The 18,191-nt window shown below is 43.5% G+C and overlaps 1 protein-coding gene across 4 annotated transcripts in view; it reads right to left on the bottom strand.

The window, feature by feature from the left end:
- TCF20 (transcription factor 20) overlaps nucleotides 1-18,191 on the bottom strand; it is a 379,410-nt gene that overhangs the window by 42,476 nt on the left and 318,743 nt on the right. For all 4 annotated transcript variants that reach the window (XR_012725109.1, XM_075321944.1, XM_075321945.1 and 1 more), the window contains one exon: nucleotides 16,207-16,298. Coding sequence is in view for 3 of the 4 variants with exons in the window: in XM_075321944.1 (XP_075178059.1) it covers nucleotides 16,251-16,298 (48 nt within the window). In the remaining variant the exon portion in view is untranslated. The remainder of the gene's footprint in view (nucleotides 1-16,206; nucleotides 16,299-18,191) is intronic.

The following is an 18,191-nucleotide window of genomic DNA, read 5'->3' as shown; positions in this document are numbered from 1 at the left end:
AATACCATCTCTAATAATTGGTTATCTTGCACAGGTTTTTTTGGCTGTGGGCACAAATTTTGTATCTCGTGCAAACATGCAAAAAAATGCAAATCATTTACATCTAATCATACAGGGCTCTCCTATAACATCAACAGTTTTATAAACTGCAATACCCCAAATGTGGTTTATTTAATAGAGTGTATTTCCTGCCACGTTCAATATGTTGGCTGCACTAGTTGTCCCCTTAAACAAAGAATACGAAGACACATGTCAGACACATTAAATACATCTGCGGTAAATGTGTCTGCTGTTTCTAGACACTTTACCTCTGTTCATAACAGATGTCTTGACAATCTTGTTTTCACAGGCATTGAAAAAGTCTCCAGACCAATTAGAGGGGGGGATCTTAAAAGAAAGATTCTCAATAGAGAATCTTTCTGGATTTTTAAATTGGGCACGAGAATGCCGCATGGTTTAAATATGAGGAGAGATCTTGTTATGCAGTATACTTGAAATTCCTATATTTTTTGTTCGTTATAAGACATACGTTTTCAGCACTAGTAATTATATTATATTCTTGCGATTATCAGAAATTTGATGGTTCGAGGTTGCTCCCTCAGCATTTGAATTTAAATTTTCACTATATAATAATATGGGCAGTAACTGTTCTTCCTTTTTTGATTTTGTCAGAAAAAAAAAATAAAAATTTTTTTTCTTGTCTCCAAGAGCCCCCTTTTTACAATCTATACCGGGCATATATATATTTCTTGTCATGTGATCTCTCTGGTTACTTCTGTTTTTAATCATTCCATGTATATGTATTGGTGTTTTTCTCTTTTTCTAATTTTTTTTTTTTTTGTTGTGCTGAAGTTTCGGTGCAGTGTCTCAGCTTCTATTCTTTCTCTTTTTCTGTGCTCTCCACACTAAGTGGGGTGGGTGGTGTTACATCTAATTAATTCAACCTGTTCTTGTTGTGCACAGACTTTAAATACTGTCTTAGAGATTTTTTCTGCGCATTCCATGATTTAGGTTGAAACGCGTAGGAAACAGCTCCTCTATCTTGCCTTTCCATTTTTGTCTTGCCTTGATGGAATATTTTTATTATCAATAAAGAATCTGCTTTTAAAGAAAATCTACTCTCTCCTGGAGTTGCTGGAATTTTCTCCTTTTCTTCATGTGTTTCCACCCAGGTCAGGGTGTTTCCGTGCACCAGAGGTAAGGTTTGGGAGTGAAGAGGGGAGAGCTGAAGTTTTCCTCTCTTTTTTTGATAGGATAGCTGTCCCATTCGAGAAGATGTACTATATATGCTAGTTTAGAGTAATCTACTTTCCATTTTACTAATCATAAATCCATAAAGGGCAGTCTGTTTTCATTCATCTCACAGATGAAAAGTAAGCCAATGGCGTTTGTGTTCAAAGTATCTATTAAGTGTAAAAAAGTCTCCAGTGAGCCCCTCCACAATATAAATACATCATCAATGAATCTGGCCCACAGTGCTATGCATTTAGTCATGTCAAGGTTACCTTCCGGAAATGTGTGTCCATCCACCAGCCCAGGCGAAAAGTATAGATGGGTGCACAGGGGTTCCCCATAGCACAGGGAAAATAAAAAAGTGTGTGACCGATAAAGCAACTTGTAATTGGGGCAAGGACTACATTGGTAAAACTTCACAGGAATTTAGAAGGAAAGGGAAGCACCTCAGTGACATTGAAATAACTGGGATTCTTCTGTTGCACACCATGTAAATTTGGATCATGGCGGTCACATTGGATCCATCATATTTATGGGCACAGAATTTAAAAAAGCAATGAGCAGGGTGCTAATTTATAATAATAATAATAATAATAATAATTTTATTCATTTATATAGCGCTATTAATTCCACAGCGCTTTACATACTTAATTTAGAATAGTACATTTTACACAGAGAAGCTAAATGGATTTTCTGTCTCATTCATACTCCGCTTTCTTCTGTCCCATCCACCCTCCTCTCCCCTCACCTTCAAAACCACTCTTAACCCCTACTCATCTATAGCTTATATCTACAGATGAAGATCTCCTCTTGAGCCTAATAAAGTAAATCAAATTCACATTTTATACTATTTCAATTATCATAGTACACTTTCCTTCTGTCCTGTGATACTGCTGTAATGCCCATAACAGGATTTTATAAGCGACATTTCAAAGTACATATGGGGAAAGACTTATTGTAAATGGGGACAACCAGACTATTACATTCCAGATTACGACTACCGTCACGATTATGCAGTCCCATGGTTGTGGCTATGATGATGTGGATACACTGTCAAATTTGAGCACATTTACCCCCGTATTTCTGAGATGTTTTGCCGTAGACATTGGAACGCTGTCTAATAAAAGCGCTCCTGAGAGACGCATCACTGTGACCACGCTATACTTGCACCAATGAAAATGCTTGCTAGTGAGGCATCACTATGGTAATGATTGCTTAGTATTTCTGCATTGCAGTCCAATGAAAGCGCTCTTGGGGTATGCGTTGTCATGACGCACCACCATCATGCTTATCCAATCACAGCTTGTCATTTCTGCATCACTATGGTCACAACCTTGTAGCACAGCTGTCTGCGGGCCTCTATAGCGATGTTGACGTCAGATGCTGGGCAATTAAGTCTAATCAATAACTTACTATTTATTTGGTCTAAATGCCCAGCTCTGATGCCCTAACACTTATTTCTATACATTGGCCATGCAGCACACTGCAAGTCTTTAAAGAGATACTCTGCCACTGAGGGTCCCCACCTTATATTCACTTCACTCCTAGAGATGAAACACGTAGGGTGACGTATTAGGGGTACCATTTTATTGGGACAGGGTCATACTTTGGCACTGTCCTTCACAATATAGGAAACAATACATGGGTCCAGACAGTGTTTCAAAGTACTCATATCCCCATTCCTGGATCCTGATGAGAGATGAGCCACCCTTTGGAGGTTCAGTTCACAGGGCACATTCGAACCTAAGATAAGGTTTGGATTGTGACCCGGACCTGAAGCGAATCTCAATGGAAGTCAGTAATTGGGCAGTTCATGTCTCTCCCCAGATGCAGCCAGCGATAAGCAGAACACTTTTGGTGGCGGATGTGTGGGGTTTTTAATTTTTTTGTGCACACTACATCTGATAACGCCATTTCACCCCCAGTGCGAGTCTTTCAAACACTGTATACGGCTCGCACAGGGCTCAGCATCACTCATACCAAAGCACAACGCTGCTCGCTTGAGTGGTTTGCACTTGTAACTCACCCAAACTTTGTTTTTTTGGAAGTCTGTTTCCAAACCCGAACATCAAACCTTATGTTCACTCATTTCTAATTCCGATTGACTGCTGGATGATAAATGTCACTATTTTGGGATGAGATCAAACCATTTACTTACCTGCATAATTTAGTACTATATATTGTGTCAGTCATGTGTGTCTAGGTATTACATTTTACCATGGTACGCCCCATATAACATTCATAATAAAACGCCAAGTTTTATTTTTTTCTCTCTTTACTGTATACTTCTACTAAATGGAGATACAATATTACCCCTTTCATTGTTGTCACTGCTGTAATCCAACATTCATGTTTCACACCAAATAACCTGTTAAATGAATTCTCCAGGTTATTACAGTCATTTGGATACCTAATCTGTATAGGATTTTCTTTATTACGTACGTAATATTTTTTAGTAAAAGTTTTTTTATTTACTAGTTTTTTATTGCAAATATTTCATTGTTTTGTTTACGTTATTTTTTTTTTTTGATAAGCTGCTCCCTAAGAGACCATAAACTGTTTCTGGAGAGGAATATTTTCTTCCATTTTTATCACTGTAACTTAAAGAAGCACTCTCATCAAGTTTCTTATTAATTAACCCCTTAATCCCCCGTGCGTTTTGCGTTTTTTTTCCCTCTTTCTTCCAAGAGCTGTAACTTTTTTATTTTTCCATCAATCTTGCCATATGAGGGCTTATTTTTGGCGGGAAGAGTTGTACTTTTAAATGAAACCATATGTTTTACCATATAGTGTACTGGAAAAGAGCAAAAAAATGTAAAGTGTGCAAAAAAAGTGATCGCAGAATTATTTTTGGGATATTTTATTCACCATGTTCACTATATGGTAAAATTGATGTGTCGTTGTGATGCCTGAGGTTGGTGCGAGTTTGGAGACACCAAACATGAATAGGTTTACTTGTATCTAAGGGTTTTCACAAGTTTGTCCAAGAAAAAGTAGCGCACATTTTGCACCATTTTCCCAAACCCGTAGCGTTCTCATCTTTTGGTATCTATGGTTCAGTGATGGCTTATTTTTTGCGTCTCGAGCTGACGTTTTTAACTGTACCATTTTTGCGCAGATGCTACGTTTTGATCGCCTGTTATTGCATTTTGCACAAAATTTGCGGCAACCAAACAACGTAATTTTGGCATTTGGAATTTTTTTGCCGCTACGCCGGTTACCTAACAGATTTTTATATTTTGATAGATCGGGCGTTTCTGAAAGCGGCAATACCAAATATGTGTATATATTTTTAACCCTTTAGTTTTCAATGGGGAGAAAGAGGGGTGATTTGAACTTTTAGGTTTATTTAAAAAAAAAAAAAAAAAATATTTTTTTTTTATTTTACTAGGTCTTTTAGGGGGCTATATGGATCAGCTGCCTGATCGCTCTGCCATATCTCCAGATCACAGCTACAGAGCTAATATCTGCAGATATGCTGCTTTACTTTCAATGCCGGCATTAAGAGAAAGTGACTCATGTTAGCTACAGGCGTCATCACATGACTCTATACTACCATGGCAACCACAGGAAGTCACGTGATCATGTCACGTGACTTCCGATAACTTACCCTGCCCCTATCATAATGGCGGCGCGCATATACATCTTGCTGCCAGATTTTGGCAGAGAGATGTAAGGGGGTTAATAGTCGCGGGTGGAACGCGATTCCACTGGAGACTAGCAGGCACACATGTCAGCTGTTGAAATCAGCTGATATGTGTGTGGATCGCCGCGGCCTGCCCACGGCAGGGGGCGGGGATTAACCTCACACGATCCATGACGTACCCAGTACATCATGGGTCGCTAAGGGGTTAAGTGTGCGTGTTTTAAACCCTGAAGGACAAAGCCAGTTTTGTACTGAATGCCCAGGCCATTTTTTGTAATTTTGACCAGTCTCCCTTTATGAGGTGATAACTCTGGATCCTGGCGATTCTGACATTGTTTTTTCGTGACATATTGTACTTCATGTTAGAGGTAAATTTAGGATGATATTTTTTGCTTTTATTTGTGAAAAAATCAGAAATTTGACAAAAAAAATTAAAATTTCGCAATTTTCAAACTTTTAATTTTTATGCCCATAAACCAGAGAGTTATGTCACACAAAATAGTTAATAAATAGCATTTCCCACTTGTCTACTTTACAATCAGCGCAATTTTTTAAACAAAATTTTTTGGGGTTAGGAAGTTAGAAGGGTTCAAAGTTCATCAGCAATTTCATATTTTTTCAACAAAATTTAGAAAACCATTTTTTTTTTTTAAGGACCACATCACATTTGAAGTGACTTTGAGAGGCCTAGGTGACAGAAAATACCCAAAAGTGACACCATTCTAAAATCTGCACCCCTCAAGGTACTCAAAGTCACATCAAAGATGTTTATTAACCCTTCAGGTGCCTCACAGGAACTAAAGCAATGTGGAATGGAAAAAAATAAAAATTAACATTTTACCTAAAAAATTTTCTTTAGCACTAATTTTCTTACTTTTTCAAGAGGTAACACCAAAAATTGGACCTCACACTTTGTTGCCCACTTTCTTATGAGCACGGTGATACCCCACATGTGGTGGGAAACCTCTGTACGGGCAAATGGTAGAGCTTGGAATGAAAGGAGCAAGATTTGAATTTTGGAAAGCAAATTTGGCTACAACAGATTGCGGGCACCATGTTGCATTTACAGGTCCCATAAGGTACCTAAACAGCAGAAACCCCTTCAAGTGACCCCATTTTGGAAACTAGACCCCTTAAGGCTTCTATCTAGGAATATACTGAGCATTTTGGACTAACAGATACTTCACAGAATTTGATAACATTAGGTTGTCATATTGAAAATTTTCATTTTTTTTTTTTAACAAAAATGTTGCTTTAGCACTAATTTTCTCACTTTTTCAAGAGGCAACACCAAAAATTGGACCGCACAGTTTGTTCCCCACTTTCCTATGAGCGTGGTGATACCCCACATGTGGCGGGAAACTCTCTGTACGGGCAAATGGTAGAGCTTGGAACGGAAGGAGCAATATTTGAATTTTGGAAAGGAAATTTGGCTGAAAAAGATTGCAGGCACCATGTCTCATTTGGAGGGCCCCTAAGGTACATAAACAGCAGAAACCCCCCACAAGTGACACCATTTTGGAAACTAGGCCACTCAAGGAATTTATTTAGATGTTTGGTGAGTACCTTGAACCCCCAGGTGCTTCACAGAATTTTATAACGTTGAGCCATTAAAATAAAAGTTTACCACAAAATTGTTACTTCAACCAGGTAGCTTTTTTTTTTTTTACAAGAGTAAAAGGAAAAAAATCAGCATAAAATTTAGTGTGCAATTTCTCCTGAGTATGCTGATACCTTATGTGTGGTGTAAATTAACTGTTTGGATGCACAGCAGGGCTCGGAAGGGAAGGAGCACCATTTGACTGCACAATTGGCTGGAATCATTAGCGGACGCTATGTCGCATTTGGAAAGCCCCTAAAGTGCCTAAACAGTGGATGTCCCCCACAAGTGGCCCCATTCTGGAAATAAGACACCTCAAGGCTTTTATCTAGGTGTATAGTGAGCATTTTGAATCCACGAGTACTTCACAGAATTTGATAAGCTTAGGTCGCCATATTCAAAATTTTCATTTTTTTTCACAAATGTTACTTTAGCATCAAATTTCTCACTTTTTCAAGAGGCAACAACAAAAAGTGGACCCCACAGGTTGTTATCCAATTTCTTATGAGCGCAGGGATACCCCACATGTGGCCAAAAACCTCTGTTTGGATAAATGGGAGGGCTTGGAATGGAAGGAGCACCATTTGTATTCTGGAAAAGTTTAAATAAATTGCGGGCACCATGTCACATTTGCAGGGCCCCTTGGGTACATATACAGCAGAAACCACCCACAAGTGACCCAATTTTGGAAACTGGACCCCTCAAGGATTTTATTCAGGAGTATAGTAAGCATTTTGAATCCACAAGTACTTCACAAAAATGTTGCTGTAGCAACAAATTTCTCACTTTTAGGCTATGTGGCCATGATAGCAATAAAATACAATCCTTTATTAATATTGATTTAAAAAGGAAAATCCAAGTTCCTCTTATTCCGCAAATCAATTCAACAAGCCATCACCATGTGTAGTTGATTCTATATACCCAACCTGTAGGTCATCGGACCATATATACGGGGTTACACACAGTGGTGGCCACTAGATCAAAAAAACACAACAAAAAAACACAACAAACATAAATGAAGTATCATTGCCAAGATCAAGGACAGTGGTCCACAAAATAAACTCAGCAGAAAAAATTAATATACCTAAAAAAAATATGTCACAATTTCATATATGCTGACAATGGTCAGACAACAAGACATATCAATATAAGGCATATATAAAAGGAATGGTCTCACCACATCCTTTCACAAGAGGGCAAGCAGTCTCTCCATCGGATCCTGGGTATATCATGCCGTTCAGCATACACTCTCCCTATCCAATCTGGAGACAAAATAACAAATTTGCCTGCTGCCCCAAACTTCCGTCCTGACAAGGACGGACCACATCTAGTATGTAAAGCTGGACCCCCTAAGCTTACCCTATAGGCGTCCCGACGCGTTTCGGCTACATTGACTCCTCAGGGGACATAATGCTACAGATATATTAGGTCCTGGTCGCCAGCCCTCACATGCCTATAATGTCAAAGGAAGCTGGCCCACAAAAGGTGGGGTCCTTTATACAGGGTATTAGTGCAGTTCCTCCAATCATGAGGTCACTCTCACCTGATGTTTAACTCCATCATTATCATGTGGATATTCACATTGTCCCATCTGTTCACAGCACGTGTATGTCGGCGTCCTAGACTGCTCGGCGCGCGCTCCCCCTCAGGGAACGCCCCTCATAGTCAGTGACGTCAGTCACATCCGGGTGGAATCCTCCCCCGTGTCCATGACGCACATACTCATGATTACAGGTCGGGGCGCGCGTGCCCCCAGCGTTCCATCTGGGGAACGCCCCTCGCCGTCAGTCACATCCGGGTGGAATCCTCCCCCGTGTCCATGACGCACATACTTATGATTACAGGACGGGGCGCGCGTGCCCCCAGCGTTCCATCTGGGGAACGCCCCTCGCCGTCAGACGTGAACAATACCAATAGGGGAGGGCTCCCGCCCAAAAATCCGTGACGTACCTCCATACAGCATACCAGGGGAGTGCGCCCTGCTAGCGCTATACACGAGCACCGCCCCCAGCCGATGGAGACACGTCATACCAAGGGGAAGATCCCACCCCCAGGCATCACGTGCCTCCCATAACGTACCAACCAGCGAAACCGAGTCAGGGCACACATACCCCCAGTATTCCGTCTGGGGAACGCCCTTTACTACAAAAATAGGCAGTCCCAGGGGGGAAGAAGAAACTCCTCCTCTCCAGCAACGTATCTCCACACAGTGTACCAAGGGGCGTGCACGCTGTCAGCGCTCATACTGGGCACCGCCCCCAACTGAGGGAGACACGCAGCAACCAGAGGAAGATCCCACCCTCAAGTGTCGCATAACTCCGTGACCGCTCAGAGAGCGTGCGCTCCACCATGGAAGCGCACGCCCCATTCAGGGGCGTATATCCCCATCCAGATAGACAAACCAAGGCCTACCACACAGGAACGTCACAGAGGGGGCAGATCATCCGACCACCGCACACTCCATATAGAAAATTCCCCCAACCAATATGTACACCCCCCAACATTCACACATTACGGGATGAGTATTCCCATCCAACTTAAAGGTGAGGGGCCATGAAGTTGGATAATGTAGTAACATTAATTAAGGGAGAAGGTGCGGTCCAAAGACTGCCATACAGGTACCATTATCGTTACAATGTGTTCAAAGGGGACAAATATAGATCCACTGATATATTGGTTTTCAATTTATTGTATGTAAACCCAGCACCAAACGGTGTGGGTAACCTTAAAGATCCAAATAGCACTGGTTAAATAAGGCATATATGGTGACAGAAGGGGAAAAATATGCCACCATACTGCCTCCAACCAGGAAACTAAGGAAAGGTGGGATAGTTATGAATTGCAGAGAAATACCATCCACGGGTACTAAATGAAACTATTAAAGAGCAATTGCTCATTCAGACCTCTAGGGGACAGGGTTTCGAGCTTAAACATCCATCTGGTCTCTCTCTGAAGGACCAGTCTGTCCCAATCCCCTCCCCTTTTTGGTCTCGGGACTTTATCAATCCCTGTAAATCTCAAAACACGAGGATCACCCCCGTGCTTCTCATTGACATGTCTGGCCACAGCAGTGTCCCTCCGATGTTCCACATCGCCCAAATGCTCACCTATCCTTCTTCTAAATTCACGGATAGTTTTTCCAATATATTCGAGGCCACACACACAATCAATTTTATAAACGACCCCTTGTGTGCGGCAGTTGATAAAATGTCGAATAATGAATTCTTCTGAAGTCACATTGCTCCTGAACATCTTGGTAACCCGTATAACCGGGCAAGCAATACACCCTGAACATTTAAAACAACCCTTCACACCTTTTGTCAGCCAACTCTCCTCGACCGTTCGTGTAAAATGGCTGTGAACTAAACGGTCTGCCAAGGATTTACCTTTTCGATAGGTGATCTGGGGTTGTTCAGGCAAAATTGGATGAAGGTCCCTGTCCATCCTTAGGATTGACCAATGTTTGTTGAAAATGTGTCGTACGCTATCCGCGCCATTATCAAAGGTGGTGATGAACCTACTTGATCCATCCTGTATCTCATTCCTTTTTTTAGGGATCAATAGTTCCGATCTGGGTCTCTCCTTAGCCTCATCAAAGGCCTTCTTAATGATAGTTTTAGGGTATCCCCTCTCTTGGAACCGTTCCCCCAGGTCTTTGGCCTGAGCTCGAAAATCCCCCTCCTTAGAACAATTCCTTCTAATTCGAAGGAATTGTCCTTTTGGGATTCCCCGTTTAAGATGTTGAGGGTGGCAACTATCCCAACGGAGTAGGGAATTCGACGCTGTTGGTTTATAGTAGGTGCATGTGTGGAGGCCTCCTGCAGTATCCCTATGAATCAATATGTCAAGAAAGGGCAACATGCCCCCCTCCTCAAAAACAGATGTAAATTTCAGACCGATATTGTTCACATTAAGGTCCGCTACATATTTCGACAGATCATCCCTGGGTCCACTCCAGACAACCAGGATGTCGTCTATGTAGCGTGTCCAGATCTCAAAGTGACGCGTTACCTCTTCTGTTTCAAGTGTAAAAATCATAGTTTCCTCCCACCAACCCAGGAGCAAGTTGGCATACGAGGGGGCACAAGGGCTCCCCATCGCAGTGCCCCTGAGTTGGTGGTAGAAGCGTCCATCGAAGAGGAATACGTTCTTGGTCAAACAAAAATAGAGGAGTTTCAAGACAAATGCATTATGCTGTTGGTACTGGGTCCCTCTCATTGAGAGAAAGTATCTCACCGCCTCCATCCCCTTATCATGTGGGATGGAGGAGTAGAGAGCCTCCACATCAATACTGCCAAGAGTAGTGTCAGCCTGTATATTGATGCCCTCTAATTTGCGTAACAGGTCTGGTGTGTCCTGTACATGTGACTGCAAGGCCATAACAAACGGTCTAAGGACACGGTCCAGATAAATTCCACAGTTCTGAGTAAGACTGTTGATGCCAGAAACTATGGGTCTCCCTCTCAGGGGGTCCAACCCTTTGTGCACCTTTGGAAGACAATAAAAGGTTGCCATGATAGGGTTTTTTTGAAAAAGGAAGTCATATTCAGACTTGTCAATAACTTCCATACTTAAACCTTCATCCAATATTGTCCTTAATTCCTCCAGGTACACTCTAGTTGGATTCCCTGGGAGCACCTCATAAGTGTCCCGGTCATTCAGCAGCCCAAAACAGAGGTCAACATACTTCTCTGTATCCATGACGACCACATTGCCACCCTTGTCCGAGGGTTTTATGACAATGTGGTCGTCACGCTCCAGGTCTTTTAGGGCCTGTATTTCTATTCTGTCCAAATTGTATTTCGAAAAAACATCAGTCACAGCTAGGTCCTTTAATTCTTTCGTGACCAACTCCTCAAAAATATCAATAGCCGACAAATCCGACATAAGAGGGGGATTTTTGGAACTCCTATTTTTGAGGGTTGTGAAAGGGCCCCGGCCCACCAAATTGGGATCTTCCAACTCAAGACTGTTCAAGAGTCTAATATCCGGTAAAAGATCTGCTGGGATGTCCAAGTCCAGACAGATCTTAGTATCTTGTTTGAGGAAATGCTTCCTCCACCTCAACTTCCTGAGAAAGAGGTTGAGATCCTTAATAGACTCGAATAAGTCAAAGTTGGAAGTTGGAACAAAAGATAGCCCTCTTTTAAGAAGGCCTATTTCTACCGGACTGAGCATTTTTTTGGACAGATTTATGACCTCTATATTGGGTGTCATTTGCCTCTGTGGAACTGACGGTTCCTCAGAAAATGGGGTTCAAAGGAATGTGGCGGGGAGGAAAAATCCGATCTCTCCCCTGATCTAAAACCTCCTCTACCCCTTCCTCTACTTTTATTTTTATGTTTTTTGGATTTCCGAAATCCCTCGGTATCCGAGGTTTCGGTATCAGTAGAGGATGGGACTACAGGTGGAACGTCAGGTATTGATTGATTATTAATAACCTGATAGGCCCGGTTATCCTTAAAATCCAAAATGTCCCTGTTAAATTGCTTGTGCTTCCGTTCCTTTAAATGGTATTGGAACCGTTCAAGAGTATCCTGCAATTTTTTCTCTTTGTTAGCAAAATCTGGTTCACTAGCGTATTTTTTAGTGACCTCAATAGATTCTTTGAGCTTAGTATTTAACTGTGAGAGTGGCCTTTTCTTCCTCCAACATAATCTGCATAAGCTTTAAAGAACTGTTGGTGGCCTCTCTTTCCCAGTTGGTAACAAAAGAGGCGCTTTTATAGCGTGGACCCACAGATAATTGGATTCTGAGTCCCCTCGGGACAATTCCAGCCTTAATATAGCTCTCCAAAGACTGGACCTCCCACCAGGAGACGATTTGGTCCCTATATACCTGTGTCAATTCGTTAAAGGCCGCCCCATAGGAGGGTGTATATCGGCTGGGGGCGGTGCTCGTGTATAGCGCTAGCAGGGCGCACGCCCCTGGTATGCTGTATGGAGGTACGTCACGGATTTTTGGGCGGGAGCCCTCCCCTATTGGTATTGTTCACGTCTGACGGCGAGGGGCGTTCCCCAGATGGAACGCTGGGGGCACGCGCGCCCCGTCCTGTAATCATAAGTATGTGCGTCATGGACACGGGGGAGGATTCCACCCGGATGTGACTGACGGCGAGGGGCGTTCCCCAGATGGAACGCTGGGGGCACGCGCGCCCCGACCTGTAATCATGAGTATGTGCGTCATGGACACGGGGGAGGATTCCACCCGGATGTGACTGACGTCACTGACTATGAGGGGCGTTCCCTGAGGGGGAGCGCGCGCCGAGCAGTCTAGGACGCCGACATACACGTGCTGTGAACAGATGGGACAATGTGAATATCCACATGATAATGATGGAGTTAAACATCAGGTGAGAGTGACCTCATGATTGGAGGAACTGCACTAATACCCTGTATAAAGGACCCCACCTTTTGTGGGCCAGCTTCCTTTGACATTATAGGCATGTGAGGGCTGGCGACCAGGACCTAATATATCTGTAGTATTATGTCCCCTGAGGAGTCAATGTAGACGAAACGCGTCGGGACGCCTATAGGGTAAGCTTAGGGGGTCCAGCTTTACATACTAGATGTGGTCCGTCCTTGTCAGGACGGAAGTTTGGGGCAGCAGGCAAATTTGTTATTTTGTCTCCAGATTGGATAGGGAGAGTGTATGCTGAACGGCATGATATACCCAGGATCCGATGGAGAGACTGCTTGCCCTCTTGTGAAAGGATGTGGTGAGACCATTCCTTTTATATATGCCTTATATTGATATGTCTTGTTGTCTGACCATTGTCAGCATATATGAAATTGTGACATATTTTTTTTAGGTATATTAATTTTTTCTGCTGAGTTTATTTTGTGGACCACTGTCCTTGATCTTGGCAATGATACTTCATTTATGTTTGTTGTGTTTTTTTGTTGTGTTTTTTTGATCTAGTGGCCACCACTGTGTGTAACCCCGTATATATGGTCCGATGACCTACAGGTTGGGTATATAGAATCAACTACACATGGTGATGGCTTGTTGAATTGATTTGCGGAATAAGAGGAACTTGGATTTTCCTTTTTAAATCAATATTAATAAAGGATTGTATTTTATTGCTGTTATACATAATCATATTTGGGATTGCTGTACCTTATGTGGCCATGATCCAGCGACACGGCGTCTAGTACACAGTGTCAGCCTTCCTGCAGAGATGTGAGTGTTATACACGGGAGAACGCAGCTGCCCATGCCCATGATTTGGGTTCAGGCTGCTGTGGACTTTCGCTCTATTCTACCTGCAGAGAACACTCTCGTCTCCGCAAAATAAATTGACATGCTGAGGCTCAGGAAGCCGTGCCGCAGGTCAGTTTATGCTGCGGAGAAAAAAAAAGCACAGTGGGCACGGGATTTCTAAAAATCCTTCCACTGTGCTTCTACTGCACAACGCAGTGCTATGGACGCAGGGAAAACACTCTGCGTCCAAAACGCTGCAAATCCTTATTGTGGGCACACAACCTAAAACGCTACAATGGATGAATGGATAGATGTCAAACATATATAACGTCCCACCCCCCTGCATATTCTAAGCTGACGCCCTTTAGTGCCTTTCGTGTGGCACTAAAGGATGCCTAAACTTGTATTTAGGCCCCCCTAAAAAAATAATTAAAATAATCGTGGGGTCCCCCCTATTTTTGATAGCCAGCTAGGGTAAAGAAGACAGCTGTAGCCTGCAAACCACAGCTGACAGCTTCCCCTTGGCTGGTGATCAATTTGGAGGGCCCCCAAGCTGTTTTATTAATTATTTATAAATAATTAAAAAAAAACATGGGGTCCCCCCAAATTAGATCGCCAGCCAAGGTGAAGCTGATAGCTGGGGTCTGGTATTCTCAGGGTGGGAAGAGCCATGATTATTGGACTCTTCCCAGCCTAAAAATAGCAGGCCGCAGCCGCCCCAGAAGTAGTGCATCCATTAGATGTGCCAATCCTGGCGCTTCGGCCCAACTCATCCAGTTGCCCTGTTGCGGTGGCAAACGGGGTAATAAATGGGGTTGATACCAGATGTGTGATGTCACCTGGCAACAAGCCCAGCAGTTAGTTATGTCACGGCGTCTATCTGATACCAGACATAACTAATTGACAGTAATAAAAAAAAAATTGACAACAAAAAAAAACTTATTTTAAAAAACACTCCCCAAAACATTCCCTCTTTCACCAATTTATTGAAAAAAAAAAAAAAAAAAAAAAAAAAAAAATCGGGTCCCCTGTCCATTTTGTAAGTCCTGCGATGATTCTGGACCTTCTAGAATATGGGGGCTCGCTCAGGGAACGTATCCCCCATTTTCTAGGAATGGAGACCCTCCATTTGAGGATAGTGGGTGCAATGACACGGCACCCACTCTCCCCGGGTCACAGCAGCAGAGTGCAAGCGAGCAGCAGCCAGCGTCTCTGAAAGCAAAGCAGGAAGCTGAGCTGACAGCCGTGCTCTGCGCATGTGACCAGCGTCTGCTGTGAAGGAGGAGGGGGCCGCGGGGAATCAGAGCTGCGACAGGTACAGGGGAACACCGGAGGACACCGGGGGGATATAGGAGGTGACCTGGCAGGGCCTGGGGAGCAGTTTTCTGTCGCAAATGTTATGGCACATGCGACAGAAAGCAGAGGAAGAGGGTAAATGCGGCCGGCGCACTAATGTGCGTGCGGCCATCTTGTATTTTGGGGAGGGGGTTGGGGGTCGGGGGGGGCACTTTGGCGACTCCGGGGGACCGGGGGAAGAGATTTAGCTCCCATCTGACATGTTTATTCATGCCAGATGGGAGAAAAATCATTTTTTACCGGCGCTGTCATTTACTATAACGTGATCATCGGTGTACGGTGTATATCGGTGATCACGTGACTGGGGACCGGAAATAACGGCCCGAATCATGATCTCCAGGGTCTCAGCTACCCCCGGTAGCTGAAACCCCGGAGATTTTCTGACGCTGGGGGGTGCTATTTACCTTTTTCTGACCGCCGTTTTAAAACGGCAGAAAGGAATAAGTACCCTTTTTTGCTGCCATTTTAAAACGTAAGGCTGTCGTAATGGGGTTAATATACTTACGTACTGGTGCTCTCTCCGATGTCCAGCATTTCGTTCTTCTCTTCTAAGTGACATCACTGCTATGGAGACTGCGCTCTGCGTGATCTGGAAGGGATGTTTACAATTTAAGCCGATGGAGTGTCAGAACAAGGCTCCCTAGGCTGATATTCCAACGAGATTTCCGGCCCGTGACCAGCACAGTATGCAGAGCATTAATGTCACTCAGAAGAGAACGACGATGATAGACATTGAAGAGAGCAGAGGTAAGTGAATATATTAACACACACATTTAGTTAAGAAACTGTAACGGAAGTGCATTTTTATCTGTAATCCATAGAAGCCCCTGTTACAGAGAAAATAGCCTCCTGCTATGCCAGACTTCGCTGACAGTGCTGACCTGAGTCTGCTATGACCCAAGCAGCTGTGCTGGCAAAGACCAGGTGACTGTGCGATTGCTGGGGTCCACAGGCAGTGCCTAGTCTTCCGTTTTCTGGACAGCACTTCCGGAGTTAAAAGCAGAAACTTTAACCTGCGCAGTAAATTTATAATGGTGCATGGTTAGAGCCCAGGACCAAGCGCAGTAAATTGATATAATTGTTCTGTTATCTGGTTTATAAAAAAGGAAAATCTGAAAATCTATTGAATTTGAAATGATGAAACAGTTAAGAACCAACCAAATACCCACCTGTGCTTGAATTTTATTTCCAAAGTTGCTCCACAATTCTCCTCTCACCCCTGCTCAGGTTGGTCTGCTGACACACCCTTTATTGTTTTGGTCTAAAGGAAGAAAAATAAGTAGGTATAGAAATAATAAATCACTGCAAATAAAGTGTCTTCTAAAAAATATTCCAGTGTGTTGAAAATATATTCTAGTCTACATACTGTACAAATACTCCTTATCGTTCCCTTAGAAGAAAGAAGAGAATCAACAAGGATTCAGAAGAAAAATGCGCACACAGAGAACTCACTGTTGAAGTGAAATAGAAGTGGTGCCTCTGGCATCTAGCAGGATGTAATAGGCATCACAATATGGCAGACATGGAGGCCATTTTTAGGCCTCCGGTTGACATAGCAGCCCATCAGAACCTCGTGATCACACTGATAGAGTGTGTACAATAAGCTACAGATTGCACGCAGTAGTGACACAGCATCTGAGGAGTTAAACTGCTAGGGACTGAGATCGCTTTGGATCCAGCTGATGCTGCATGAGCTCAGCCATATAGTTGGCTCCTGTTTTGAATGGCATGGGCACAACTGTGGTTTCGGTGCCATCTCTGCGACATACATGTATATCCTGATGTAGCAAAATACACAGGCCCCATTCAGACTGGTTTTATCTGTGATTTCAAAGTATAGGACACGTAGCCATTATAATCTATGGGGCTATTCATGCATCTGTATTGATAAGTATTAGAAAAACACTCCAAAGAGCACAACGTAATTGTGTGTGGGGATAATATGCTAAAGATCCCCACAATTGGCACAAACTCAATAGCATGGTACATATGCAAGAGGACCGAGAGTTTTTAAGTGCAAAAATAGACAAATTTTATTAGGTACAGCAGGTGATTAATCATAAAATCACATAAAATCCAAATATTTACAGGACCCAGGGCTGAGGTACATGCCATATCAGGGCTAAATTTCAGACAAAAGTTATGTAGCAATCCACCCACTCCGGTGCATATATTAAATGCATTTAAGCAAAGTCAGCCTGACAGAAATATTAACCCCTCAAAAGCCCCATCACATCGCAACAAGTGCCATAATATCTCCGGTATATCTACCAATTGGTGGTGAGGTGGTATGGCCCGGCCTGGTCACAGGAGCAACCTCAAAAAAGCGACGTACGTTTCGAAAAGCGGTATATTAAAATCTTCATCAGGATAGAGGTGTTCTGACCATCTATCCCAGAGCTCCGGTTTTAAATAATCGCGCTGATCAGATCAGTCCGGAAGTTCGCACACGGCGCATGCGCCGGTTTACAGGCAAGTCCCGCGAGACCGCCGCCGCCACGTCATAATCGCGCATTCGCGGGAGCGTGGACGCGTCGCCATAGCTCCCGCGCAGGCGCGAGACGGCGGCGATCAGGCAGGGACGAGCATTTAAGCCGGCGCACGGAGACGTCTGTAAATGCACTGCTGCATGGGTCCTCAGCCCATAATCCATCCACAATTCGCGCCATCCCGACCGGGCAGTACCTGAGGATGAGACGGATATGCTCATCTGACACCATGTTTGAGGCACAGTCTGTGGACCTCAGAGATCGCTTTCGTGATAGGGGGTACAGCATAAGGAGCATAAAATCTGGCTACAACTGTGCGAAAAAAACCTCTAGAGCACAATTGCTGATTAATACCCCAAAAAAAACAAAAAAACAGGATGGCACAGTCAGGTTCATTGGGACCTACAACCAAGAATGGGAGACTATGCGCCATATTATGAAGAGACATTGGCCGGTACTCTTCACTGACCCGGTACTTGCGGAGGTACTGACCCAAAATCCAATGATGACCTCAAGGAGGGCCAGAAGTCTGAAAGATATTCTGGTACAGAGCCACTATGTCTTGCCTAGGGCTAATCCATTTGGATCACGCGGGCCGATACAGGGATCTTGTGGGCACTGTTTGGCCTGCAGCAATGTCCTCCGTAGCTCAACTTTCCATTCAT

The sequence above is a fragment of the Anomaloglossus baeobatrachus genome, chromosome 8, assembly GCF_048569485.1.
Source record: "Anomaloglossus baeobatrachus isolate aAnoBae1 chromosome 8, aAnoBae1.hap1, whole genome shotgun sequence".
Classification (NCBI taxonomy): domain Eukaryota; kingdom Metazoa; phylum Chordata; class Amphibia; order Anura; family Aromobatidae; genus Anomaloglossus; species Anomaloglossus baeobatrachus.
The sequence above is the reverse complement of the archived record's forward strand: the minus strand, read 5'-3'. Positions and strand labels throughout refer to the sequence as shown.